Source organism: Eulemur rufifrons, chromosome 8, assembly GCF_041146395.1.
Source record: "Eulemur rufifrons isolate Redbay chromosome 8, OSU_ERuf_1, whole genome shotgun sequence".
Classification (NCBI taxonomy): domain Eukaryota; kingdom Metazoa; phylum Chordata; class Mammalia; order Primates; family Lemuridae; genus Eulemur; species Eulemur rufifrons.
In genome coordinates, this window is record NC_090990.1 from 51,267,601 (window position 1) to 51,293,699 (window position 26,099).

Sequence of the window (26,099 nt, forward strand, 5' to 3'; positions counted from 1 at the left end):
GCTTGTTCTAATTCATCAACTGGAATTTGACTTTTAAAGTGTATATCACTGCGTCAGGTCCATAGTTAGCACTAAATTCATGGAAGCTATTAATTGTTAATAATGACACTCAAATCTTAACTTTAGTGTCTATGTAGGGTAATCAATTTTCCTGGTTTGCCTAATACTAAGGGATTCCTGGGATATAGGACTTTTCAGTTTTAAAACCTGGAAAGTTATGGGCAAACTGGGACTAGTTGGTCACCCTATTCATGTTTCTTGTTGTGTTTAGTTTTTTAGAAAGTAATTACTTCTGTAGTGTATTTGAAATGCACTTTTATTCTGTTAGAAATTCTTAAAAATTTCACGAACTACTTTAGTTTTTTTAAAGCACTTACTGAACCCTTACTGTTTCCCAAGCACTGAGCTAAGAGCCTTAGAACTGCTACCTCCTTGAATCCTCTGTATGACCTCGTGAGAGCTGCCATCGTCTGAATGCTTGGGTCCCCCTGAAATTCGTATGTTGAAACCTAACCCCTGATGCAATAGTATTAAGAAGTGGGGCTTTGGGGTGATTAGGTCATGAGGAAGGGGTTCTCATGAGTTGAATTAGTGCCCTTATAAAAGAGGTTTGAGGGAGCTTGTTTGCCTGTCTGCCATGTGAGTACACAGGAAGATGCCATCTGTGAAGAAGAGCCTGAGCCCTCACCAGACACCAAATCCCCTAGTGCCTTGATCTTGGACTTCCCAGCCTCCAGAACTGTGACCAATAAATTTCTGTTGTTTGTAAATCACCCAGCCAAGGTATTTTGTTATAGCAGTTCGAACAAAGACAGATACGTATGATTATTTTTCCCATTTTTTTTTTTTTTTTTTGGAGACAGGGTCTGGTCTCACTCTGTTGCCCGGGCTGGAGTTCAGTGGCATGATCATAGCTCACTGCAACCTCAAACTCCTGGGCTCAAGCAATCTTCCTAGCTCAGCCTCCCAAGCAGCTAGGACCATAGGCGTGTGTCACCACACCCAGCTAATATTCTTATATTTTGTAGTTACAGGGTCTCACTGTGTTGCCCAGGCTGGTCTTACACTCTTGGCCTCAAGTGATCCTCCTGCCTCAGCCTTCCAAAGTGCTGGGATTACAGGCATGAGCCGCCCTGCCCAGCCCAGAAAATATATTTCTTAGACAAAATTTTAAACTTGCCAACTACCACTTAATTCCCTATTTAGTATCATAAAAACATTTTTCAAATATTTTATGACTATTACATATTTCTTTTAAAATCCTTTAATGCATTCAAAATTATATATGTTTAAATTATTTATATATGAGGCTTTTGAGGGACATAGCTTTTTATCAAGTAAGGAATACCTATAGTAGTTATAAGTTCTGAGATTGTTTTTACTACACAAAAAGTCACTCCTAACATATTAGGAATAGATTTACTAAAAAGAGTGCTTTCAGAAATATCCACTGGGAAGAGCATGGGCTTTAGAGGTTTACATTTAATTTCCAGTTCTGAAACGTATCAGTCAGGTATCTTTTATGATGCAAATATCAGAGCACCCAAGTTCGATGACTTAATGGACAGGGCCTTATTTATATCAGATCCCAGTGGTGTGTAGTACAGGGCTGGCATGATTCAGCAATACAGCATGAACCTAAGCTGTTTCCATTTTTCTACTCTGCAATCTGTAGTGTGTCGGCCTTAATATTCAGATGCAGTATCTCCAGGCTTCTCATCCAAAATTCCAGGCAGGAAAAGTGGTAAAGGGCAAGGGACATCCTCCCGTGGACTTCCATCTACATTGCATTGGCCAGAACATTGTCACAGGTCTACTCTCTCTGGATGGGAACCTAGAAGAAGGGCATTGTAAATGGAATTTAGTATCAGCATCCAACATCTGCCATAGCTGCTAGATGTGTGATCCTAGAAAAGTTATTGAGCCTTGCTGAGCCATAGCCTCCTGTGAAATGAGAATGATTAACACCATAAAACTGATAAAAAAAAAAAAAAGCACATTATAGGAAATGACTTGGGTATAGGAAATGCTTAGAAATAAGAACAGGCTGGGCACAGTGGCTCACACCTGTAATCCCAGCACTTTGAGAGGCCAAGGTGGGAGGATTGCTTGAGGTGAGGAGTTTGAGACCAGACTGGGCAACATAGTGAGACCCTGCCACTACAAAAAAAAATTTTTTTTTAATTATCTTTTATTGCCCACAGAGAAAGCAAAGAACAACAAAAAGGTATGTCTTACTTAGAGTTGCTATAACAAAATACCTTAGACTGGGTAATTTATAAAAAACGGAATTTAGGCTGGGCATAGTGGCTCACGCCTGTAATCCTAGCATTCTGGGAGGCCAAGGCGGGAGGATAGCTTGAAGTCAGGAGTTTGAGACCAGCCTGAGCAAGAGCAAGACCCCCGTCTCTACTAAAAATAGAAAAAAATTAGCCAGGTGTGGTGTTGCACATCTGTATTCCCAGCTACTCGGGAGGCTGAGGCAGGAGGATCACTTGAGCCCAGGAGTTTGAGGTCTCAATGAGCTATGCTGATGCCACTGCACTCTAGCCCGGGCGACAGAGTGAGACTCTATCTCAAAACAAAACAAACAAACAAAAAATCCCAGAATTTATTGCTGATAGTTCTGGAGACTGGGTAGTCCATGATCAAGGTGCCAGCAGTTTTGGTGTCTGCTGAGGTCCCGTTCCTCACAGATGGTGACTTGTATGTATCCTCACGTGGCAGAAGGGGCAAGACAGCTCCCTTCAACCTCTTTTATACAGGCATTAAACTTATTCATGAGGGTGGCGTCCTCATGACTGAATCACCTTCTAAGGTCTCCACCTCTTAGTACTATTGCATTGGGGTTTAGGTTTCAACATGTGAGTTTTGTGGGGGACATCAGCATTCAGACTATAGCAAAGGGTATTAGAATATCATGGCTCAAGGCTAACCCTCTAGGCTAGTTTGATTTGTTCTTACATCAAACCTGAGTGAGAAGAGGGAAAGATTAATGTAAAGCCATAAAAATGATCATTTATAGTATATTATAAATAATTTTATTTACATTATTTTTAAGTAATACGGTAATTTTGGACAAAGCTAGAAAGAGATATTGAATGTAGTGTGATAAGAAAGACAAATTTTCTAGCTGTTGTGTATATGCCAATAATAAAGTCACTCATTCATTCAAACTAGAAAGTAAGCTCAGTGTGGGCAAGATTTTTTGTTTTGTTCATTGTTGAATCAATTGTGCCTAGAATGGGGCCTGACACACAGTAAGTGCTCAATAAATATTTATTGAGTAATTATTTTAGTTGATATAGAAATAGACATTTCCTGTGCTCCCCTTTCACAATCTAGTTAAATAATAATACAAGGTAATATATATTTTAAAAATTATTTTCCCATTGCCTTTCCTAAAATCCAACAGTAAACTGTAGCCAAACTGTGACAAACCTAACCAAGTTCCAAATTGAAGGAGGCCAGATTAATGAGATTTCATCATATTTTAAAAAGGACATAAAGGATGCAAAAGATTAGCATAAAAATGAATGTTCTCCTCCAGCAAATTCAAAGCACTATCTCCTATAAGCACAGACAAACCAGAAAAGGAAACAAATGTCTATTCATCTTATAATTAATTAAAAACAAACTAATAAGTAGAAAAAATAGAGAAAAGAGAAAGTCAATTTCTCTAACTACCAAAAAGATTTTTTTCCCTTAAGGAAAAAGTTGACTTATACTGAATGTTGTGGTTGAAGTAGTATCAAGTTTAAAGAAGCTCTTCTAAGTCTTGGATTGTTAAGTATTTTTCACTTTGGCAGATAGGTCGAGATCAGCATTTGCAAAGTTTCACTTCCAACTCTGTTTTTCAGTAAAATCACACACAGAGAGAAGCCTTTTGCTCAGCCCACCTACTCATTTCCCCAGTGGCAGAAGGCGCTGTTCCCTCTAATGGTATAGTAGGGCCATTAGGGGCCTCCTGAAGTTGTAAAGTGAAGGAATTATATCTATGTTGCTTCAAGAGCTTTCCTCCTCCCTAGTTCCTTTGTGGTGGCCCCACCAGACAGAGCTGCATTATTCACATACTCTCTTCAAACTCCTGTATTTTGCGATGTATCAATAGGTGGTGATAGAAAAAAAAAGATTAATCTCTGCTAATAAGCATCTGCCTATTGTTGTCTTATTATGCTTAGCAGCTTCATGTAAATACCACTTTTTCTTTATCTTGAAAACTCAGGTACTAATAATTTCTGGCACAGTGCCTTCTAGTCCATAAATACTTGTTGAATAAAAATGATTGCATGATGGCCCTGCATTCTGTTCCATTCAAGTCAACTTAGCAAATATTTATTTAGCATTTCACATCTTCCTGGCACCATGTTAAACTTTGGAGATTTTTAAAATAGATTGGAGATTTTAAAAATAGACACCATCTCTGTGCGTGACAAACTCAAAAACTTTTTAGAATAACACCAATGTTGGAATTTTCCGGCATTATGGAAGACCAATAGGGCAAGTGTTTCTCGTTTAGATTTGATTTTAGACCCCTTAAAGTCAGTGGTCTACTCTGCCAATTTATAAGGCCTGCTTATTTTTGCCACATCTTCTTCTCCATGCATATTTCTAATGACCAGGAAGAGTTCTTGGATATGATTCCAAATGCTATTTTTAAGGCTGTGATGTTAGGTTTCAGTAATTCCTTTAGGACTCAATAAGCAGTTTATATTTTAAAATCCATTTCCTCACCAATCATGAGCTCAAGAGAGCTCACTGTGGCTGGGAACAAACATAACCTTGCTGAATGTTATTACGTTACATTCATGACCACTAACCTCAACGGGGTGCAGAGAGCCACCCAGTAGTCTTACACATTTCACTAGCCAAGTCACTTTCCCACTAAGCCGGGAAATTATTTCATTACTTTTTCTTTCATTTCTGGTCTCCAATATCTTCCCCTCGCCACTCTCAATTGATGAGCTACTTCCTACTCTACTGAGAAAACAGAAGCTCTGAGAAAGACCACAACCTCCCCCAGCTACTAACCCACTGACATCTGGACCCACACACTTGATCTTCCCTTCTATTGCTACAGATGAACTACCATTGCTCTAAGGTCAACTCTCCACGTGGGTACTAGATCTTATCCTCCTGCCTGCTGCAGAACATTGCTCCAACAATTTTTCCTCTCTTTCTTCTGCATCATCACCTCATCACCTTCTTTCTTTCTTATTTATTTATTTATTTTTAGAGGCAGGGTCTTGCTCTATTGCCCAGGCTTGCCAGGCTAGAGTGCAATGGTATGATCATAGCTCACTAAAACCTTGAACTCCTGGGCTCAAGCCATCCTCCTACCTCAGCCTCCCGAGTAGCTGGGACTATAGGCATGCACCACCACACACCATGCCTGGCTAATTTTTTCTATTTTTTATATAGAGAGGGTCTCACCATATTGTCCAGGCAGGTCTCAAACTCCTGGCCTCAAGCGATCCTGCTGCCTCGGCCTCCCAAAGTACTGGGACTACAGGCATGAGCCACTGCACCCAGGGCGCTCTCTATCTTTCCTGGATCATCTCCATCAGCTTTCAAACAAGCTGTAGCACCTGCCCTTTTGAAAAATACAACCCTCCCTGGTGCTTGTCCTGTATCACCTTTTTCCTCTGCTCCTATTCATGGAAAAAACTCCTCGAAAAAGTCATGTGTACTGTTCGTCTCTACTTTCCCTCTTCTCCTCTCTTTAATCTAGTTCAGTTACCCTCACTGCTCTACTGAAACAGCTTGTATCAAAGTCACTAATGGTTTCCCCATTGTCAAATTAAATGGTCTATTCTCAGTCCTTATCTTATCAGGAGCATTTAATTTAGCTGCTCACTTCCTTCTTTTGGCTTCCAGGACACACTCCCTTTTGCCTCTCCTCCCACTTTCCTGGATGCCTTTTCTCAGTCTCCACTAGCAAAAAGAGATTTACATGATAAGCTGCTTGGAAACAGGATTCATTGGTTCCAGAGGCTCAAAGCCAGCGTTGTCAGTTCATTAGTAAAGATGCCTTTACTGGGCAAGTGTTCATCTGAGAACATCTTACCTGTGTTACTGCTCCTAAAGAATGTCTAGTGGGTTCTCTTTTTACTTTTTTGATTGTTTCCTATGCTGTGCAGAAGCTTTTTAGCTGACTGTAATCCCAATTGCCTATTTTTGCTTTGGCTGCCTGTGCTTTTGAGGTCTTACACAAAAAATCTTTGCCCAGACCTATGTCCTGGACCATTTCCCCAATTTTTTTTTCTAGTAGTTTCAGGTCTTTAATCCATTTTGATTTGATCTTTGCTTATGTTGAGAGATAGGGGTCATTCTTTTGCGTGTAGTTATCCAGTTTTCTTTCTATTTATTAAAAAGATTGTCCTTTCCTCATTGTATGGTTTTGGTGCCTTTGCTGAAGATGAGTTTATTGTAAATATGGGAATTTATATCTGGGTTCTCTATTCTGTTCCATTGGTCTATGTGTCTATTTTTATGCCTGTACCATGCTGTTTTGGTTATTATAGCTTTGTAGTCAATTTTAATGTCAGGTAGTATGATGCCTCCAGCTTTGTTCTTTTTGCTCAGGATTGCTTTGGCTATTTGGGGTCTTTTGTGGCTCCATATAAATTTGAAGATTTTTTTTCTATTTCTGCAATGAATGCCATTGGTGTTTTGATAGGGATTACACTGAATCTGCAAATTACTTTGAATAGACATTTTAACAATATTAATTCTCCCAATCCATGAGCATGGAGTATCTTCCCATTTTTTTGTGTGTCCTCTTTTATTTCTTTCATCAGAGTTTTATAGCTCTCCTTGTATAGATCTTTCCCTTCTTTGGTTAGATTAATTCCTAGGTAGTTTATACTTTTTGTAGCTAGCATAAATGGGATTGCTTTCTTGATTTCTTTTTCAGATTGTTCTCTGTTGGCATTTATAAATGCTACTGATTTTTCTATGTTGATTTTGTATCCTGCAACTTTACTGAATTCATTTATCAGTTCTAACAGGTTTTTGGTGAGTCTTTAGGTTTTTCTAGGTATAAGATCACGTCTGTGGACAAGGCTAATTTGACTTATTGAGAACACTTATCAAAGCAAGAGATGTGAAAGTTTTTTACAAAGGCCTCAGAAACAGTTCTTATCTCAGACATGTAAACATGAGCCTCCTCTCCTTTGGGCCTTCTCTGCCCTATTTTATTCTGGGTCCATCCTGGTATCTGCAACTTGCACATCTAGGACAGCTTATTATATCTATCTATACCATTACCTAAAGGATCTCATCCAAATTTATGGCGTAAAACTCCCCAATTTATATGAATCCACAGTCCAAACATCTCCCCTGAGCTGTGGCTGCCATATGTCTAACACCTCATTCCACATTTCCTAACGCTATCTCAAAGTTAACATTTGCAAAACCAAACATTCAGTTTCTTCTCCCAGACTTACAATTGCCATTTCAGTAAATGGCAGCTCCATCCTTCACATTATTCAGGTCTGGAGTCCTATCATGCCCTTTATCCAATTGATAGCAAAACCTTTTAGATCTATCTTTAAAAATTTGACCTTACCTACACCTGTAATTCTGGTCTAAGTCACATCATCTCTCACCTGGGTTGGTACAAGAACTTCCTAACTGGTCCCCTAGCCTCCACCTTTGCCCCCCAGAGGCCCTATTCACATGCACCTCAGGTCATATCACCCCTCTGTCAGAACCTCCCACTTCACTCAGAGATCAAAGCCAGAGTTTTTCAATGACTCCACATGACCCAACAAGTCTTCTAAATCTCCTCCTCCTCCAACACTCTCTGATTTCATCTTGAATCCCTTTCTGTCTCCCTCCTACTGAAACCCCCCTGACCTCCTTGCTGTTCTTTCTTCCAGACAAGCAAGGTCCTGCCTCAGGGCCTTTGTCTATTACCTAGAACGAGCTTCCTCCAGAGAGCCACAGGGCTTGTTCCTTTACTGCTCTAATGTCACCTTCGCAGATAGGCCTTCCTCCATCTCCTTAAAGAAAAAAAAAAATCCCCTACCCCTATTCTCAGAACTTCCTAACTTGTTTGCTATGCTTTATTTTTCTTCTGAACATTTATTACCACAGGAATATGTCCTGTGGTATTTATATAGAGAGAAAATTTGTTTCTACCAGAATGTGGCTCCACAAGAGTTGGGACTTTATCTGTTTTGTTCATTGTAGCCGCAATGTCTAAAAATACGCTTGGAACATAGTTAATGTTAAATAAATATTTGTTGAATGAATGATTAAATAAATGAAAGACACTATTTACCATTATCATCATAAATCAGCGGTGTTTATTGAAAATCTATTAGTTACAACTAGGACTATGTGCTCAGGGAACATCAGAAAAGTATAAATTATGCTGACTCCCTTCAACAAATAATCTGTTATGTACTAGCCCATGAAAAAAAGAAATAGAAATAAGAAATTCAAAGACTTTGCACTGTGCAGTTCCGTAAGGGATAGAGGAAAAACTAAAGAGTTTTTCCTAACTCTCTACTCTAAATACAACACTTCTGATGTCGGATGTGGAGAGTTTCTCCCCTACCTCAACCAATTCTCCAGCAGACACCAGCTGGGCGTCCCCTAATTTCATTCATCTCTGACACTATCTCCCTGGAGTTAGCATCAGATCCCACAGGTTGAGAGCTCATTCCCGCAAGACTTCCCCCTACTTCAGATGCCAGTCACAAGCCCCAGGTCATGACCTGCACTCCTGACCAATTGGTTAAAAATCGGGGTTCCCACAATGGGTTCCTCAGTTTCAATTAATTTGCTAGAGGGGCTCACAGAACTCAAGGAGACACTTTACTTATGTTTACCCATTTATTATAAAAGATATTATGATATATTACAAAGGATACAGATGAACAGCCAGATGGAAGAGATGCTGGGGGAAGGCATGTGGTGTGCCACCCCACAGGCACCTCCATGTCTTCAGCTATCTGGGAGCTCCTGGTACCCAGTCCTTTTGGGTTCTTATGGAGGCTTCATTAATAAGCATGGTTGATTACATCATTGGCCATTGGTGATCTAGTCAACCTTCATCCCCTCTTCCTTCCTTGGAGAAGGCGGGGTAGGTGGGAGTCGAGGGGAGTTGTGGTAACCGAAAGTTCCAACCCTTCTCTTCACGTGGTTGGTTCCCCTGGCAATCAGTCCCCATTCTGAGGCTATCCAGGAGCCCCCAGCCATCAGTCATCTCATTAGCACTTTGGAAATTCCAAAAGTATTAGGAGCTGTGTGCCAGGAGTCAGGCAGATACCAAATATGTTTTTCTTATTATATTAAAATATCATAAGTTTTATGTAAAATAGTCCTAAAGTGTATCTGTCATTATTATTGGATTCTTCAACTTCAGTGCTTTATGGTCTAGGTGCTAATATGGGGTAGAATTCAAAATCAGAATTAAATTACCTGGTTAATGTCAGTTTGAGAAGACATTTTCATTTTTGACTTGTGGTCTCAACATGTGTGATAAAAGAATTAGCCACAAACCAATTACGAACATGTAATGTGGTTTTCTGTAACTGGAAAATATTCAAAGATGTCCTACTTACCATTTACACATGGTTGCCATTTTCTTGTTTTCACATTTGAATTTTTTTTTCTTTCTTTTTGAGACAGAGTCTCGCTCTGTTGCCCAGGCTAGAGTGCCATGGCGTCAGCCTAGCTCACAGCAACCTCAAACTCCTGGGCTCAAGCAATCCTACTGCCTCAGCCTCCCAAGTAGCTGGGACTACAGGCATGCGCCATCATGCCCGGCTAATTTTTTCCATATATATTTTTAGCTGTCCATATAATTTCTTTCTTTTTTTTTTTTTTTTTTTTTTTTTGAGACAGAGTCTCACTCTGTTGCCCAGGCTAGAGTGAGTGCCGTGGCGTCAGCCTAGCTCACAGCAACCTCAAACTCCTGAGCTCAAGCGATCCTCCTGTCTCAGCCTCCCGAGTAGCTGGGACTACAGGCATGCGCCACCATGCCCGGCTAATTTTTTTCTATATATATTTTTAGCTGTCCATATAATTTCTTTCTATTTTTAGTAGAGGTGGGGTCTCGCTCTTGCTCAGGCTGGTCTCGAACTCCTGAGCTCAAACGATCCGCCCACCTCGGCCTCCCAGAGTGCTAGGATTACAGGCGTGAGCCACCGCGCCCGGCCTATATAATTTCTTTCTATTTTTAGTAGAGATGGGGTTTCGCTCTTGCTCAGGCTGGTCTCCAACTCCTGAGCTCAAACAATCCGCCTGCCTTCACCTCCCAGAGTGCTAGGATTACAGGCATGAGCCACCGCGCCCGGCCCACATTTGAATTCTTAGTTAGCATGAGGTTAACATACCGTATAACAAGTTTTCTGTTAAGGTATTTATGTTCCATCTTATTTCAGAAAGAATATAAGGTACCTACATAAGCATCTAAATTTAATGACATAATTTGACTTTAGATATAAGCAATATAAAAGAAATTTCATTGGTTGAAATATAGCAATTTTAAAAGTTTCATTTGTATTCTTCAGAATATGTCAAAGGTACATATCATAAATACCTTTTAATTTATGACTATTGTTTGTCTAATGAGTCCTTTATTATATGTGAAGCCATCTGATCCTTGCTTTCTGATCTCATTTACTCATAATCACAAAACAATGTTATTACTATTTTACAGAGCAGTAAACTGAAATATATAGAGATTAAGTAACTTGCTCCAAGTCCTACAACTTATGAAGGGGTGGAGCTGGGATTTGAACGTGGGTGTGTCTCTAAAACCCACACTCTGTGCCTTTAGTTACCATGACATGTCCTTCTTGTCCTCTCATGGTGTTCGTAGTGATCTCACTGCTGGTGTGAGGGAAGAGGCAACACAGGAAAGTGCATTGGAACTTAAAAACCTGAACTGAATGAGAATAGTTGCTGCACCTACATGCTTTGTAGTCTGCCTCCCCACAGACCCCACCAGGGACTGTCAGCCCTAGGGAGATCCCTTGATCACTTCCTGAAGTTGCCTTGCTCTGCTAATAGCAATAAGTTATGTATATATAGTTTCTGTAGTATTTTGATTCACAAATGTGTTTATTGCTTGGTAGCATAAGGCTGATTCCTCTTTTCTGTGTCTCAGCCAGCATGCTACTTGGATTCCAAAAGATGTAATTGGTTGGTGAGTAATAATCCTGGTGGGATATTGTGAGGCTGGAGAAATTTGGAAGTTGCTAGAAGACATATGGCAGTAACAGGACCTGGTGGAGCCCCATACGCTCTATCTTCCCTATAAATCCTATCGAGGCAGTCCCCTGGACAGAAAACAGTTAATGATATTAGACAAAGAAATCAGGCTGGAGTTTGCCTCAGCAGCACAAATACTATAATTGGAACAGTACAATGAAGATGGATATGACCCCTGATTAAGGATAACATGTAAATTTGTGGACTATTTCCATTCATTAAAAATAAGAATGTAGGCTACTTGGCTTTCCACCATTGTTCCAATTTCAAGGTTATTTCTTTTTAAACTAGTATATCTATATATCAAGGTAGGTTTCAGAATGCAATGCAATGCAATTAACTTAGGAGTCTATAAATAGTACATCAAATAGATAATATAAGGCCTACACCATTGCCACAGCTATCAAAACAAGGAGGAAAGATAAAATAAGAACATGATATTTTAAAACATGTTTAACCTTCTTTGGTAATTGTTTGGCTCTTAAGGATAAGAAAGAGAAAGTTGTTAAAAATGACAAATTTAGAAAGAAGGATAGCAGGCCATTGACCACAATGGAGAAACCGACAAGAAGTGCTGATTCGTGTGAAAGGTAATTTAGTTGTTTACTTGCTATAGTTCTGGTCCCCATCAGACATCCAAATGAAGCTTCCAGGGAGAGCGCAGATATGCAGGCGATATACGTGTGGGATTGTGGTTGAAGGAAGGTGAGTGAGCCCAGGAAAAGAGCTTAGGGAAAAGGCAGGTGCCAGGACTGACCCTCGATGTGAGTGGAGTCAGAGGGCCAGGAGAGAAACCCAGCCGGGGGCTTGGAGGGGGACAGATGTCACTAGCCAGAGTGAGAAAGAGAGATAGGACCTCGGCCCAGAAGACAGCATCCAGGTAGCCAAGGGAAGTGAGAATTTTGAGTAATCAAGGACAAATGCTTAATTGAGGATTCAGAGGACTTGGCCTTGCAAAGGACACCATTTTAAAAGAGCAGCTTTATGGGAAGAGCAAAAGGCAAAAATCACAATAAAAGGAATGAAGACCAACTGGAAATGGTAACCCGGATGTAGTTACCAAGGAGGTAGAGGATCTGATTGAAGGGTTCAGAATAGGAAACACAGAGTTGGTAGCTGGAAGGGTTCAAGAAAGGTAAACCTAGGAGAGTCTAGTGGAAACCATCCCATGCTACAGATGGATAGATGACAGATAATAGGTACAGTGGTTTTTGGACTCTGAGGTCGGGCTGTATGTTCATCTCTGGAGACTTCTCTCACGAGTTCTAAACCAACTGAGAGAAACCAAAGAGTCAGCAGGTGAAATTCAAAATATCAAGATATTTATAATATTTTAATTATTTAAACCTTCAATTTAATATTTAAACATTAATTTTAAATACTCAAATAATTTTAAATATTGAACATATTTTAAATGATGAAGCTGATAATGGCGAGCATGGCTTCGATAGGTGGCAACCGTGAACTTGGCAATACCGACCCTCCCAGAACAGACAGATGTGCCCTCCTCCCCCACCACAGCCGTCATGGGACAGCTGCGGGCCCCCAAGTAGGGGACTTACTCCTCTGAAGCTTATAGCGTGTTGGAGGGGCAGACTAGCATAGGTCATCTCTGTGGTCTCCTGGAAGGGAGAGAAGAGGAGACGGGGCTGCATGTGCCCAGTTCTTCAGCCCTAATTCACGGAGGAGTGGAATTACCCTCAGCCTTAAGAGGGAAGAGTGAGCAAGCGTGTGGCGGGACCAGACACTGGGAGGTTTAAAGACAATCCTTCTTCACAGAAACCAGAGGAGAGAACAAGCAGTCTCTAGTGCTCCCCTCACCACTACCCCCCACCTTCACCCTCTAAAAATACTGTGTGGTTGTTTGGGGGTAGTGGTGTCATAAAGAAGGCTCAAACTTTCTGTCCAAAGCCAAGGTCAATTGATAAAATTTGAAATTTTGGCATTAACAGATAACATTTGGAATTTTACTGAGTTTAATGGGCTTGTTAGAGGTCTTTACTCATTCCATTATAAAAACTTAGAGAAATATAATTTGAAATAGTATTTAATAGCTCTCTCCATTCCCCCATCCCAAACTATGCCGTTCTCCCCTCTCTCCTCCACCCTTCTCAGCAGTAAGTGATGCCCCTTCCCTCATGAAATCAGTTATCAGGTCCAGTCAGTTCTACTTTCAAAATCCTTCATGTCCATCCTCACTGACCTCCACTTGCTTCAGAGTAATAACTCAACTCTGGATTATTTCGTAGCCTTTTAATTTTTCTCCTACCACTACTTTCATTTCCCATGAATCCACCCTCCATAAAGGTGCCAGACAGCCCCAGGGACCCTTAAAATAGTGTGAATCTGATTATATACACTCTCTTTCTGTCATTCACATGGTAAAATCCCAGTCCCGTGTGACCTGGCCTGCTGCACTGCAAGTTACTTCTCAAATTTTCATGCTCTGAAAGTATTGCACTTTCTTGAACTTTCTCAGAAATGTCATGTCATTTCATTTATTTGTTTTAGAACATGCTAGTAGTTTCTGCTCAGAAGGTTGGCCTTCCCCTACCCCTTGTCGATCTCTCATGCCATCCTGACTCCTCCCCGATCCTCACCCGTCACCCCACATCCTGATAGAAATGTCTGGTTTCGCAGCCCTTGTGCTGAACCCACACCACTGCTCCTTCCCAGAGGCAGCTCACTGATTTCAAGCTACGTCCTGGGCTGACTTAACCAATATGCACAATAGGCAGAGAGCTAAGACCCACAATACTTATAGGAGCCCATGAAAATGCTTAATTTCATTTAAAATCAGAAGAGAAAAATAAATTGTTAGGTTAAAGAAAATGTTTTAATATAAAATATTAATATATTTGTGTTTATATCAACATAGTTGTAAAACAATATACATAAACATACATGCATATAAATGTATACATATATAGGTATACATATATGTATATTTTATATGTAATACATATAAATACAAATATATATTTATATTATAAATATACACACACAATTTTTTTTTTAATGGAGAATCCATGGACTTACAGACGGGTGCAAAAAATAAATCCTCTTTTGCAACTCAGAACTCATTGTTCAGTATGAGTTTTGATACATATAAGAAAGAACATTATGAGATAGTTTAAAATGATGGGGGTTGGCTGGGCACGGTGGCTCATGCCTATACTCCCAGCACTCTTGAGAGGCCTAGGTGGGAGAATCACTTGAGGCCAGGAGTTAGAGACCAACCTGGGCAACATAGCCGTACACTCTGTCTCCACAAAAAATAAAAAAAACTAGTCAGGTGTGCCTGTCCTAGCTGCTCAGGAGACTGAGGCAGGAGAATTGTCTTGAGCCCAAGAATTTGAGGTTACAGTGAGCTATGATTGAGCCACTGCACTCCAGCCTGGGTGACAGAGCAAGACCCTGGCTCCAAATTTAAACAAAAAAAAAAAAAAATCTCAGGACATGAGAAATCTCAGCTGTATTCACTTAGTATTCTAATTTCATGTTGGTGTACTTCTAGAACTCTGGGAGGCCGAGGCAGGAGGATTGCTTGAGGTCAGGAGTTCAAGACCAGCCCGAGCAAGAGCGAGACCCCCCATCTCTACTGGAAAAAAAAAAAAAAAGGTGGAGAATCCAAAAAGGCAAAAGTGCTCAGGGCTCTCCAGAGTCATACTGTGGTCCTTGCAAGATTTGAATTTGTGTTTAAAAATTCTGAAAATAAAATCAAATTTGATTTATTTTTCAGTAAGAGGTTCCGTGTCGGAAAGCAGGCTAAAAGAGGTAGCATCAAAAAAAATCTGGAATAATTCATTCAAACTAAACATAACTAGAGATTATCTTTTTTTTTTTTAAGTTTAGAAACAGAAGAAGAGCGACAATATCTCACCTCAAGCTATGTTAACATCTCCACTGATTCATTACAAGGTGGCAAGAAGTATTTGGTTTGGGTCCAAGCTGCAAATGCACTAGGTATGGAGGAATCAAAACAACTGCAGATTCACCTGGATGATATAGGTAAAGAAAAGGAAATTCTATAATGTCTTTAATGATAAACAACTAATGTGTACTGACCTAGTCAAATGAAGTCTAGATATGAAAGAAGTTCCCCTAAAGTTCCTGCAGATCATGAGAAAGAAAACAGAAGTTATTCATAATTCTACCTGCCTGAGACAACTCAGAGAAGAGTAGTGCTGCCGCCATTTTGCCGTGTATCCTTCCAGTCTCATTTCTACATAGGTGCATGTGTCCTTACACATATTTATCGGGAACTTCTTATGTTTCAAGCATTGTTCTAAGGGCCAGGCAGAATAAGTTAGACAAGGTGTCTGCCTTAAAATAACTTGCAATCTACTAGGGAAGGCAGAAAGAAACAAGTATTATAATAAAGTGTGAAAACTCTTATGTTGTGAGAAGTACAGCATACTAAAGAATTATACTCTATACACTATTTGAGGACTTATGTAGGGTTTATTTTTGTTTTTATGTTGAAAAGTTTTATAAAATACATAGAAAATTGCGGAGAATTATGTAGACATCTCTGTATTAACCAGCCAGCTTTAACAAACGTTAACAGTTTTTGCTTCAGTGTTTTTAGACCCTGCCTTTTTAAACTTACAATATATAATGAACATTTCTATTTATTTAACCTATAGTATTATTTTAAATTTTGTCTGAATGTGTAGTAGTTTAGTCCTTAGTGTTGGAAATTTACACTCTTTTCAATTTTTTGCCATTATAAACTACATTCCCATGAACAACCTTGTAGCTAAATTTTTTCTTAGTTGTTGGTTATTTCCTTAAGATAAATTCCAAAATGTAAGCACCCTTGATCCTTTTACAACTACATCCAAGTCGTAAAATAAGACTTCAGGCAAAGAGCGCCAAGCGTAAATCATCCTCTCTCTGGAGATCCGGGTACCAGTGACTCCTGTTGTCACCGTTAAGGATGAGTGCCATAAGCTAACATGCGTTCAGCACTTTCTCATGTGCTAACTGCTGTTGCGTACACTATTTTATTTACCCCTCACAACAATTCTATTTTGTAGAAGAGATTATAATTTATATATGACAAAACTGAGGCACAATGGCACTAAAATATTTGAGATTGCAGAGGCAGGGAGCACATAATTCCAACATCCTTGACTCCTATCTTCAGGCTTTACGAGAAAAATAAAAGCACACTGCAATGTGTCTGACAACCTCTCTTCCGATTAATGATCTAGGGGATGTGAAGGCTTCTCATCTAGGAATATAATATGGGGAAACTTTTGGGATCCCTGAGGTCTTGTATCACAGCTAATATCTCAACTTCTCAACTAAATTCAACTATCACAACTAATGGGATTGGTCCAAAAGTCTGTCCTTATGCTCTGAATATTGGGTTTGGAAACACATTGTTGACTATGGTGATGAACAATAACTCCATTTTATTGCATATTCTTGGAGTTATAGTTCTCTTGACCATGGTATATACATTTTTTTAAATTTACGTTTTGAGATAGAACACGGTATTCTACACTTTTCTTAAAACAGGTTCCCTTTGATGGATTAATGATGTTTAAAGGCTATCATGTCCAGTATCATTTTGGCAGTGCCATTTTTGGGAACTAAATATAATTAGTATAATATTACAATATTATCATTTCTATTGCTATTATTACTGTCATTATGATCTTAATATCATTGATTCCATTTATTGAACACCTCCTGTGTTCCAGACACTGAACATTCACATTACATTTAATTCCGGAAACAACCATGTGTGGTACTATTGTCCCCATTTTACAGATGAGGAAAGTGATAAAATAATTTTCTCAAGGTTACTTAGCAAGGAGGAAAATCAGATTTTATCCTAGACTTGCTGACTTGCCATAGTTTGCTATCACCCCACTGCCCACAAAGGGAAAATCTCATCTGGTCTCTATCTCCAAATTTGATTTCTCATACTGAACTGGGAGTTTGGAGTTGTTTCTCCTTCCCCTTCTCCTCTTCTCCTCCTCCTCCTCTTCCTTCCCCCCTTCCTCTCCTCACCTTCTCATTATTCCAAAATGTACTCAGAAACTCAGGTTGAGGCCGGGGCACGGTGGCTCATGCCTGTAATCCTAGCACTCTGGGAGGCCAAGGCAGGAGGATTGCTTGAGCTCAGGAGTTCAAGACCAGCCTAAGCAAGAGTGAGATGCCATCTCTATTAAAAAAAAAAATAGAAATCTTAGCTGGTGTGGTGTACACCTGTAGTCCCAGCTACATGGGAGGCTGTGACAGGAGTATCACTTGGACCCAGAAGTTTGAGGTTGCAGTGAGCTAAGATGACACTACTGCACTCTAGCCCCAGGGACAGAGCAAGATTCTGTCTCAAAAAGAAAATGAATAAAAATAAAACTCAGCTTGAAAAATCAGTTTAACTATGTAGGAGGCCCCAGTAAACAACGCCACCAGATTATTAACAGATGAACTGTTTTCATGGATGACACTTTAAGAATGAGACATTGCAAATTAGATAAATGAACTGTTCTATGCAACTGAGAACAGAAGACTCTCCTGGGAGCAATTTCCACACAACAGCTACGAGGTTGGACTGTAATTGCTTTAAGGAGGCTATGCTGAAAGGCAGGGCAGAGTTAGTAGCACAGTAACACTGTGCCAACATGGCATGTGACAGGAATGCTTTTTAACTTCTCTTGTAAAGAAATAAATTTTAATACAGAAAGTGCAGTGACTTCTGCCTACCATTTTGAACATTAATTCTACCTGTTGTATAAATATGGATAAATATGTGCTATTAGGAAGATACCAAACAACTACAATCTGTTTTGTTTATTTCATGTAGAATTTTAAAATATGACATTTGTAATGAATTTGACAGTTTTTCTAAATGAAAGATATAATGGAAATGTTTGAAACCTAAGCAATGAAAGCAAAACTTCAACATTTAAATCTTGGCTAACAAAATACGTATTCAATTCACATGTATTATATGTGTTTATTTACAAAAATATGAACTTATTCAAACCTAGAGGCTTAGATCTTGCTTGCGTGGCCCTGCACTGTGCTAAGATCTCACTATGCTATCTCAGTTCTCATAGGACTAAACAGACTTTGCTTCGTCCTCAGAATATTTATTTCTTCAAAAGGGTCTCAGAATGCTTGTGCAGTGGCCAAGCCAAACTCAGGGGTGGAGACAGGAGGAGGTAGGTAATTTAAGCTTTGAGAGTGCGTGAATGGAGGGCGCATAAGTTAGTTGTCTCAGAGCCCTGGGGACCCACTTTCTTGACTCTAGAATTTCTGAATACTGATTCTTATTACAAGAAGCTTACACTATCAAGAGGAAATCAGCTATGGTATTCAGATGATAAAAGTACAATACAGTAAGCTCTTTGATTAATTCTACAACTACTACTTCTATTCTATGATAGGTTTAGCCCAAGAATTTTATGATAGTATTGTGCTATTAGAGAGCAAATCCTTAATTTTTATATTTCTCTATAAATTACCTACCTATGCACATAATTTTAGAAAATAGTCATTGGTTATAAAACAATAATTTTTTCGAAGAATGTCTTATATCCTTAGAATAAGTGAAAATAAACTAATTCATAGGGAATATTAAGCCGGAACAATGGTCTCTAAAAACATACATACAGGCCTTTGAGTTCCTTGTTAAATAACACATCTAGCGAAGTCATATGTTTTCTTTTCTTTTTTTTTTTTTTTTTTTGAGACAGGGTCTTACTCTGTTGCCCAGGCTAGTGTGCATGGCATCATCATAGTTCATTGCAACCTCAAACTCCTGGACTCAAGTGATCCTCCTGTCTCAGCCTCCCAAGTAGCTGGGACTGCACGCTCACACCACCATGCCAGGCTAATTTTTTAAAATTTTTCGTAGAGACAAAATCTCACTATGTCATAGGTTTTCATTCTTCCATCTTGCATATGGGAAAAATAGAAAGTGCCAATGATTGCATTCTGTTCAGACAAAACAAACTTACAAGTATTTATACAGTTCAGAAATATAGAGATTCCAGTTACGCCATTCTAGTACAACAAAACTAGTAAGATAACCAATCAGAATTTCAGTTTCCTTTTAAAAGTAGGTTATCATAGAATATGACAACAATTTATAAAGTTTTGGAGTCTTATGAGACCCTCTTTGTTCAAATCCTGATTTTAAGAACAGATTTATTTTTATTTTTTTATTTTTTTTGGAGATAGAGTCCAACTCTGTTGCCCAGGCTAGAGTGCCGTGGCATTAGCCTAGCTCACAGCAACCTCAAACTCCTGGGCTTAAGCAATCCTCCGGCCTCAGCCTCCAAGTAGCTAGGACTACAGGCATGTGCCACCATGCCCAGCTAATTTTTTCTCTTTTTAGTTGTTTGGCTAATTTCTTTATATTTTTAGTAGAGACAGGGTCTCACTCTTGCTCAGGCTGGTCTCGAACTCCTGACCTCAAGTGATCCTCCCGCCTTGGCCTTCCGGAGTGCTAAGATTACAGGTGTGAGCCACCGCACCTGGCCTGGACAGATTTAATGCAGAACAAAACAAGTTAACAAGAGATATAAATATTCATACAAGTTTCCCTGTTACACAAGAGAAGAATATTATTGTGAAAGATCTCAATTTAACATCTTATCAAATCAGATTCTCTGAACTAATTTGGATGCAAAACATCATCTCTCCCTAAACAGATGCAGGGAAGAGATATTTCCTTTATCTCTGTTTTTACACTCTTTTTTGCACTCTGAATTTCAATAGTTAGAATTATAAGGAAGTGGGAGGTGGAGGAAAGACAGAACCATGAGGGTTCAGTTTAAAAGAGATGGAGAATAGGCTGAATAGAATTTTCCTTAATAACAGCAGTTCTCTCCTGTATATAAATTAACAAATAAGAAACAACTCATTAATTGTTAATTAGATCATGAAATTGGTTTTTTTAGGTACTTGAGTTTTAACGTATCTATATATTGATGAAAAGACACCAATTTCTCCCTAAGCAAGTTTCCAACTGCTTGGTTTTTGTTTTTGTTTTTATAGTGATACCTTCCGCATCCATCATTTCCAGGGCTGAGAATGTAAATACTACAGTGCCTAAGACTATAATTCATTGGAACAGTCAAACAACAATTGCAAAGGTTTCCTGTGAAATGAGATACAAGGCTACAACCAATCAAACTTGGAATGTAAGCTACACCTTCATTATTCCTTAGTATGTGAGTGAATGATTTAAAAGAAAAGCCAACCATCAGTGACCACAGTGGACTTGTAATGATCCATTTTACATATTTTTATCTGACTATTTGTGTGATATTCAAGCTACCTTAGTTTTAATAATGATTACCATATGCTTCCAGAGAGTTCATTCATAAAAATATCCTCTTGCCTTTTGTAAATTGCTAAATAGACAAATCTCCAATTAAGAGGGATTTATCTATTTAGCTCTTTGTAATTTGGTGTCTCCAAGGGTGAAATTTATATCAGTGATTATAGATATAAAATTTAAGTATTCTATGCTGAAATTTGACAGGCATCCAAGGAAATAAAAATTCTTCAAAAATAAGAACTTAGATTTATAGATGTCTCTTTTTAAATGAAAATGTGCAATTTGAAGTGTAAGATTTACTACTAGCATAAGCCTGAGTCTTAAATGAATTTCAAGTAAAAAGTGAATGTCTAGACAAACAAACTGACCATCCTTAAATACCAAGGGTAAATTATCAAATGTCTTAGGAGAGGCATAGGTACAAGGTTCATTAATAAAATCTCATCACATAACAGCACTGGTGAACAATGTAATAAAAACTCTCTAATTTCAACTATGGAAGAACACTAGTCTGACTTAGGAAAAAGTTCCAATTTTGGTGTATTTGAAAAGAAGTGCCATTTTATTATTGTCAAATATAATAAACTGCCATGTAGTCAAATAATTAAAGAATATAGTTTCTGGCTTTTCTTACTCAAGATTTTATATATCAGGTATGGATTACCAGTTTTCAGTGAATTAAATAAAATCATATGTATTTACTACTAGGACATACATTAAACATAATTTAATATTTCCTTGGTGATTAGCATGACTCCAAAGCCTTCCGCTGCTTCAGCTTTATCATTCTGAATATGTAAGATATGTGCTAAAAATATTAATAGGTACTAAAATAGTAATATGTTTTAAAAGCATCAAGAAGATGGGGCTAAAACTGTATGGATTTCATGACACACCCTAAAGACTGCTCATCCAATCATAAATGTGAACTTTCTGGTTGTTCAGATTATCCTTTGATGGGAACCCATGTTCTGCATCATTTGATCACTAACCAAGTGAAGATCCTGCTGAATTCCTTTGGCATGTGTGGAATTTAGGTAAATTTCAAAACAACCCAAATGAAATTCTCAAGTCTGAGATTTTGACTTAACGGAGTTTTACTCTAGTAGGACACCTAGGGCCCTTGGGCAGTGGCACGGTCATAGGATTATGCTAAGAATACTAGCCCTCCTTGTTTGGTGTAAGTAGGAGGATGCAATAGACTATAAGAATGTTAGAAAATAGAAAGGAATTATACTATCCTGGAATTGTCTCTGAATAGGTTTTCAGAAAGCAGCTGTGTTCTGGTTGAAACTCCTGTTCTCTGCTCCCCCTGGTGGTGCTACACGTGCCACTGTGAGACTTGGTAACTGAGAGGTATATTTGAACTCACTTTCCAAAACTTTCTCTTTATCAGAAGTGGCAAATGAAGAAGCTGAAAGATTGTTATATAACCTTCATGACAATTCTTTGTGATAGGCAGTATTAGCTCCACCATCTAAATGAGGAAATAGAGCTCAAAAGAGGTCAAGCCAGGCTTTTCTGAATTTACAGTCAGTACCTATGTACCTCTCATAGACCCTACATCACTTTAGACACTCAATAAATATTTAGAAAATGAAAAAATAGGTTTTGATCCAAAACCCATATTCCGTCCCATCTAGCACACTTCTTCTAAATACAACCACTAACATAACGTTTCTATGCGGATTACCCAAGTCAGTAATAGCTACAATGAAGCTTTGTTTTATTTTTATGACTTTATTTTATTTCATTTCATTTTATTTTATTACTTTTTAGAGACAGGGTCTCATCCTATTGCCCAAGCTGGAGTGCAGTGGTGCAATCATAGCTCACTGCAGCCTGGAACTCCTGGGCTCAAGCAATGCTCCCACCTCAGCCTCCCAAGTAGCTGGTACTACAAGCTCACACCACCACACCAGGCTAATTTTTAAAATTTTTTTTGTAGAGACAAGGCTCATACTGTGTTGCCCAGGCTGGTCTCAAACTCCTGACCTCAAGCGATCCTCCTGCCTCAGCCTCCCAAAGTGCTGGGATTACAGGCATGAGCACCTGGCCTGTTTTACATTTGCTGCTATCAATTTCATCTGGGTCACACATGAAGTGTTGTCTTTGCCTCCTTGTAGGGAAATGGGAAAGTCAGAGTCAAGAGCAGGGGGAGGATACCAAGGACTACAGAGCCGTTCTTCTGCCTCCGCTCTGTGGTGGCATTGCCTCTGTCCTGGTCTTTACCTCAGGTCAGGTCTTTACCTCAAAGTGGCAGGACAGCCTTGTGGCTAAGAGCACAGGCTCTAGAGTTCAAAACCCAGCTCTGCTACTTTCTAGTTGTACAATCTTGAGCAAGGTTCTTACCTTCTCTGTGCCTCATTATTCCCATAGGTAATGTAGGGACAAGATATGCACCTACCTCATATAACTGGGGGGAGAGGTTTGGGGGCAAAATCAGATGATGTGAGGTGTTAGCCCAGAGCCTGGAACAGGGCTAATGTTCAGTGAGTGAGAGCTAGTATTGTCACTCTCTGACCTCCGGGGGAGCCACGCAGCAGGGGTGGTAATGCAAAGTAATCCGCCTGAAAATCAGGGTATTGAGGGTGCTTTTCAGCCCCTGTGGCTAAGGTGCATACATAGTTTGAGGTAACTAATGGAAACAGCCAGTCCTTCCGATGATTCTACAAGGCTGACATTGCGGGCAGAATACAGTCATGTGCTGCCTAATGGTGTTTCAGGAAATGACGGACCACATATAGGACAATGATCTCATAAGATTATAATGGAACTGAAAAATTCCTATCACCTAGTGATTTGTGTTAAAATCACCTACAGTATTCAATAGAGTAACATGCTGAACAGGTGTGTAGCCTAGAAGCTATGCCGTATAGCCTAGGTGTGTAGCAGGCTATACCACCTGGGTTTCAGTGAGTGCACTCTGTGATGTTTGCACAACAATGAAGTCACCTAACACTGCATTTCTCAGAACATATCCCTGTGGTTAAGCAACACGTGACTGTATTTATCTGTTGAGAAATGGTTCCAAGTCAAAGCTTCAGATTTTGTCCCTGGAGATGGAACTGCATTTGGAAGAACATTTACAAACCTCTGGTCCCCATCTCATTTGCCTCAGCCCCTTCTTGAACTCCCCAGTAGTGCCGCTGAGACTAGGTTGGAACCTGCAAAGATTTTATTCATAGTAAAGGCTCAGAGATAGCAAGAAGAAAATAAACATCTCAGAGAAAAAACAGCTACTACATAATCTGGATTACAAAATATAGCTGGCTTCCCAAAGTTGATAGGCTCTGTCGTGTGGTTTAAGCTTTCTTCCATGCAGTAGACATCATCTTAGCAATAACAACAAGGAAATCCCTCTCTATATAGTATCCTCCCTCCTAGACTCTAGGACCAAGAAAGCAGTTTCCATAGAGAGATAGGGCTCCTCTTTATTTAAATTCTATGTTCTGTCAGGTGTGCTCCTGTAGTCCCAGTCACTCTAGAGGCTGAGATGGGAGGACCCCTTGCGCCTAGGAGTTTGAAGTTACAGTTAGCTATAATCGTGCCACTGTACTCCAGCCTGGGCAACGGTGAGAGCCTGTCTCTAAAATTAAAAATATATACATATATATATTTAAATCTTGTCTTCTAAATTCTAATTATGTCTAATAACATAATTATCCGACATAGATGACTGACACCAGGAGTGTCCACCCTCTTTGAAGTGTCAACCTAAATAACAAAACAAAGAGAGGCTCTTTAAAAGAAACTGATGTTTATTCAGGAATAGCGCATTGTAATGGGAATTTGCATGTCAAAATAAACTATTTACATAATCATGAAAGTAAAGAAACACAAAGGTTTTTAAAGGAAAAATGAGGAGGATTATAATTGTTTTGAAATAATTATCCTTGGCTGCAAAGATCAATACTGATGGTGATACCAGCCTGAGGCTGTACAAGCAGTCGCTGGGCAAATGTCTTTGCAGAAGTTATTTCTTGTGTAAGATTGTGATGGCCTTTGTGCAAGGTTGTGGTTTTTGCAGTCTTTTGTGATAGTTTTGTTATCAAGCACACAAGCGTGAGAACCCTCTCTTCGTACCCTTCCCTGGCTCTACTTGTCAGGGTTTTTCTTTGTTTGTTTGTTTGCTTGGTTTTTAACACAAGTGACTCCATTTTGACAACTTTCACAAAGGGAAATCATACACGTGTGCACACACACACACACACACACTGGTAGTGGGTTTTACTTTGGGGCCTCAAAGGACTATCATATCAGGAAACAACAGAGTGAGCCTCCCTTATATTATAAGAAATACATTTACAGTAGCAGTGAGGTCACCCTATTGCATCCCCAAAAGGTGTTTTATAAATAATATAGCTAAACAAAGCCACCTCCAAATCCAATATTTAATCTAAGCAGCAAAATTTTAGAAGATCTGCTTTCTACTAATTAAATACAGAAGTTTTAGTACTTAAAATCCGCTGCTGGGTTTTCAGCATATCCTTGAAGTATGTATCAGCTATCTATTGCTACAATAATGTGTACCAAACTGTCACTAAAACTGGAGTGACATACGACAATAAACACTGATTTCTCACTGTCAGTGGAGTCGAGCGGGTCTACGTAGAGCGTAGCTGGGATTGGGCGTGGGGCTCTTTCCCAGGCCTGAGGACCGGCTTTCCTCTTCATGTCTCTTAGTCTTCTTCTTGGGACCCATGGGCTAGCCTGGGTGTGTCCTTCTTATGGCTATGGCAGAGGGCAAGAGCACCTAAGCCCAATCTCTCCCGTGCCTTTCAATCCTTTGCTTGCATCATTCTCACCAATAGTCCATTTGCCCAGAGCAGGCCACAGGGCCCAAGCCAGAGTTACAGTGGGAGGACACTCAGAGCTACATGGTAAAGGGCAAGGATACTGACCTGGCCGATATTGCAATCTACTGCAAAATGAAATCGAGGCTCTCTCCGCTCTGCTAGAACCAGTTCCTGCGAGGACACCACTATCTCTCCAAACAGCAAAGGCCAAGAACCTTGGCAGTTCTCATTCTACTCTAGCATTTGGCACTGTTGACCACCTCGTCCTCCAAAATATCTCTCCTCTTGGTTTTCACATTTTAGGAATGTTTTAGTTCTCTAACAGTATCTCTGGATCCCCTTTCTTTTGTAAACCTTCTTTTCTGCCAACTTCCTAAATGTGGGCATTCCCTTCATACTACAGTCTCTCGCTCCTCACTCTGTTGCTCCTCTCACTTGCTCTCCGGGCCTCTGCTGTAACTGTAGGCTAGAACTCGGAGCCCTCCTCGCTCCCGTGGAAGCCAGGCCTGCATTGCCAGCTCCTCAGTATCTTCACCGATGGTCTCGCTGGCACCTCAAGTTCGTGTCAAAAATTGAGTTCACAATCGCCAGCAGGAATCCATGCTCACTTCTGTGTACCCTATTTCAGGGGCATTTGCCACACTGTATACACTTACCTGTTTACTCTGCTGTGTCTCCATCCTTTAACTACCAGCTCCTGGAAGGCAGGTCTGTACGAAAATCATTTTTTGTATCTCCATTGAGTTTTATTTTTATAATGT

At 39.6% G+C, this 26,099-nt stretch overlaps 1 protein-coding gene, 1 non-coding gene and 1 pseudogene across 2 annotated transcripts in view; all 3 read left to right on the forward strand.

Moving 5' to 3' along the window:
• Positions 1-26,099, forward strand: part of IL23R (interleukin 23 receptor) — a 60,946-nt gene that overhangs the window by 11,117 nt on the left and 23,730 nt on the right. Inside the window, exons 4-5 of the mRNA XM_069478045.1 lie at positions 15,080-15,240; positions 20,254-20,399. Coding sequence (XP_069334146.1) covers positions 15,080-15,240; positions 20,254-20,399 — 307 coding nt within the window. The remainder of the gene's footprint in view (positions 1-15,079; positions 15,241-20,253; positions 20,400-26,099) is intronic.
• LOC138391115 (U6 spliceosomal RNA) lies at positions 11,345-11,449 on the forward strand. The gene has a single exon (XR_011234736.1). It is a non-coding gene; the product is annotated as a U6 spliceosomal RNA (small nuclear RNA).
• LOC138391194 (small nucleolar RNA SNORA40) lies at positions 14,232-14,352 on the forward strand (annotated as a pseudogene).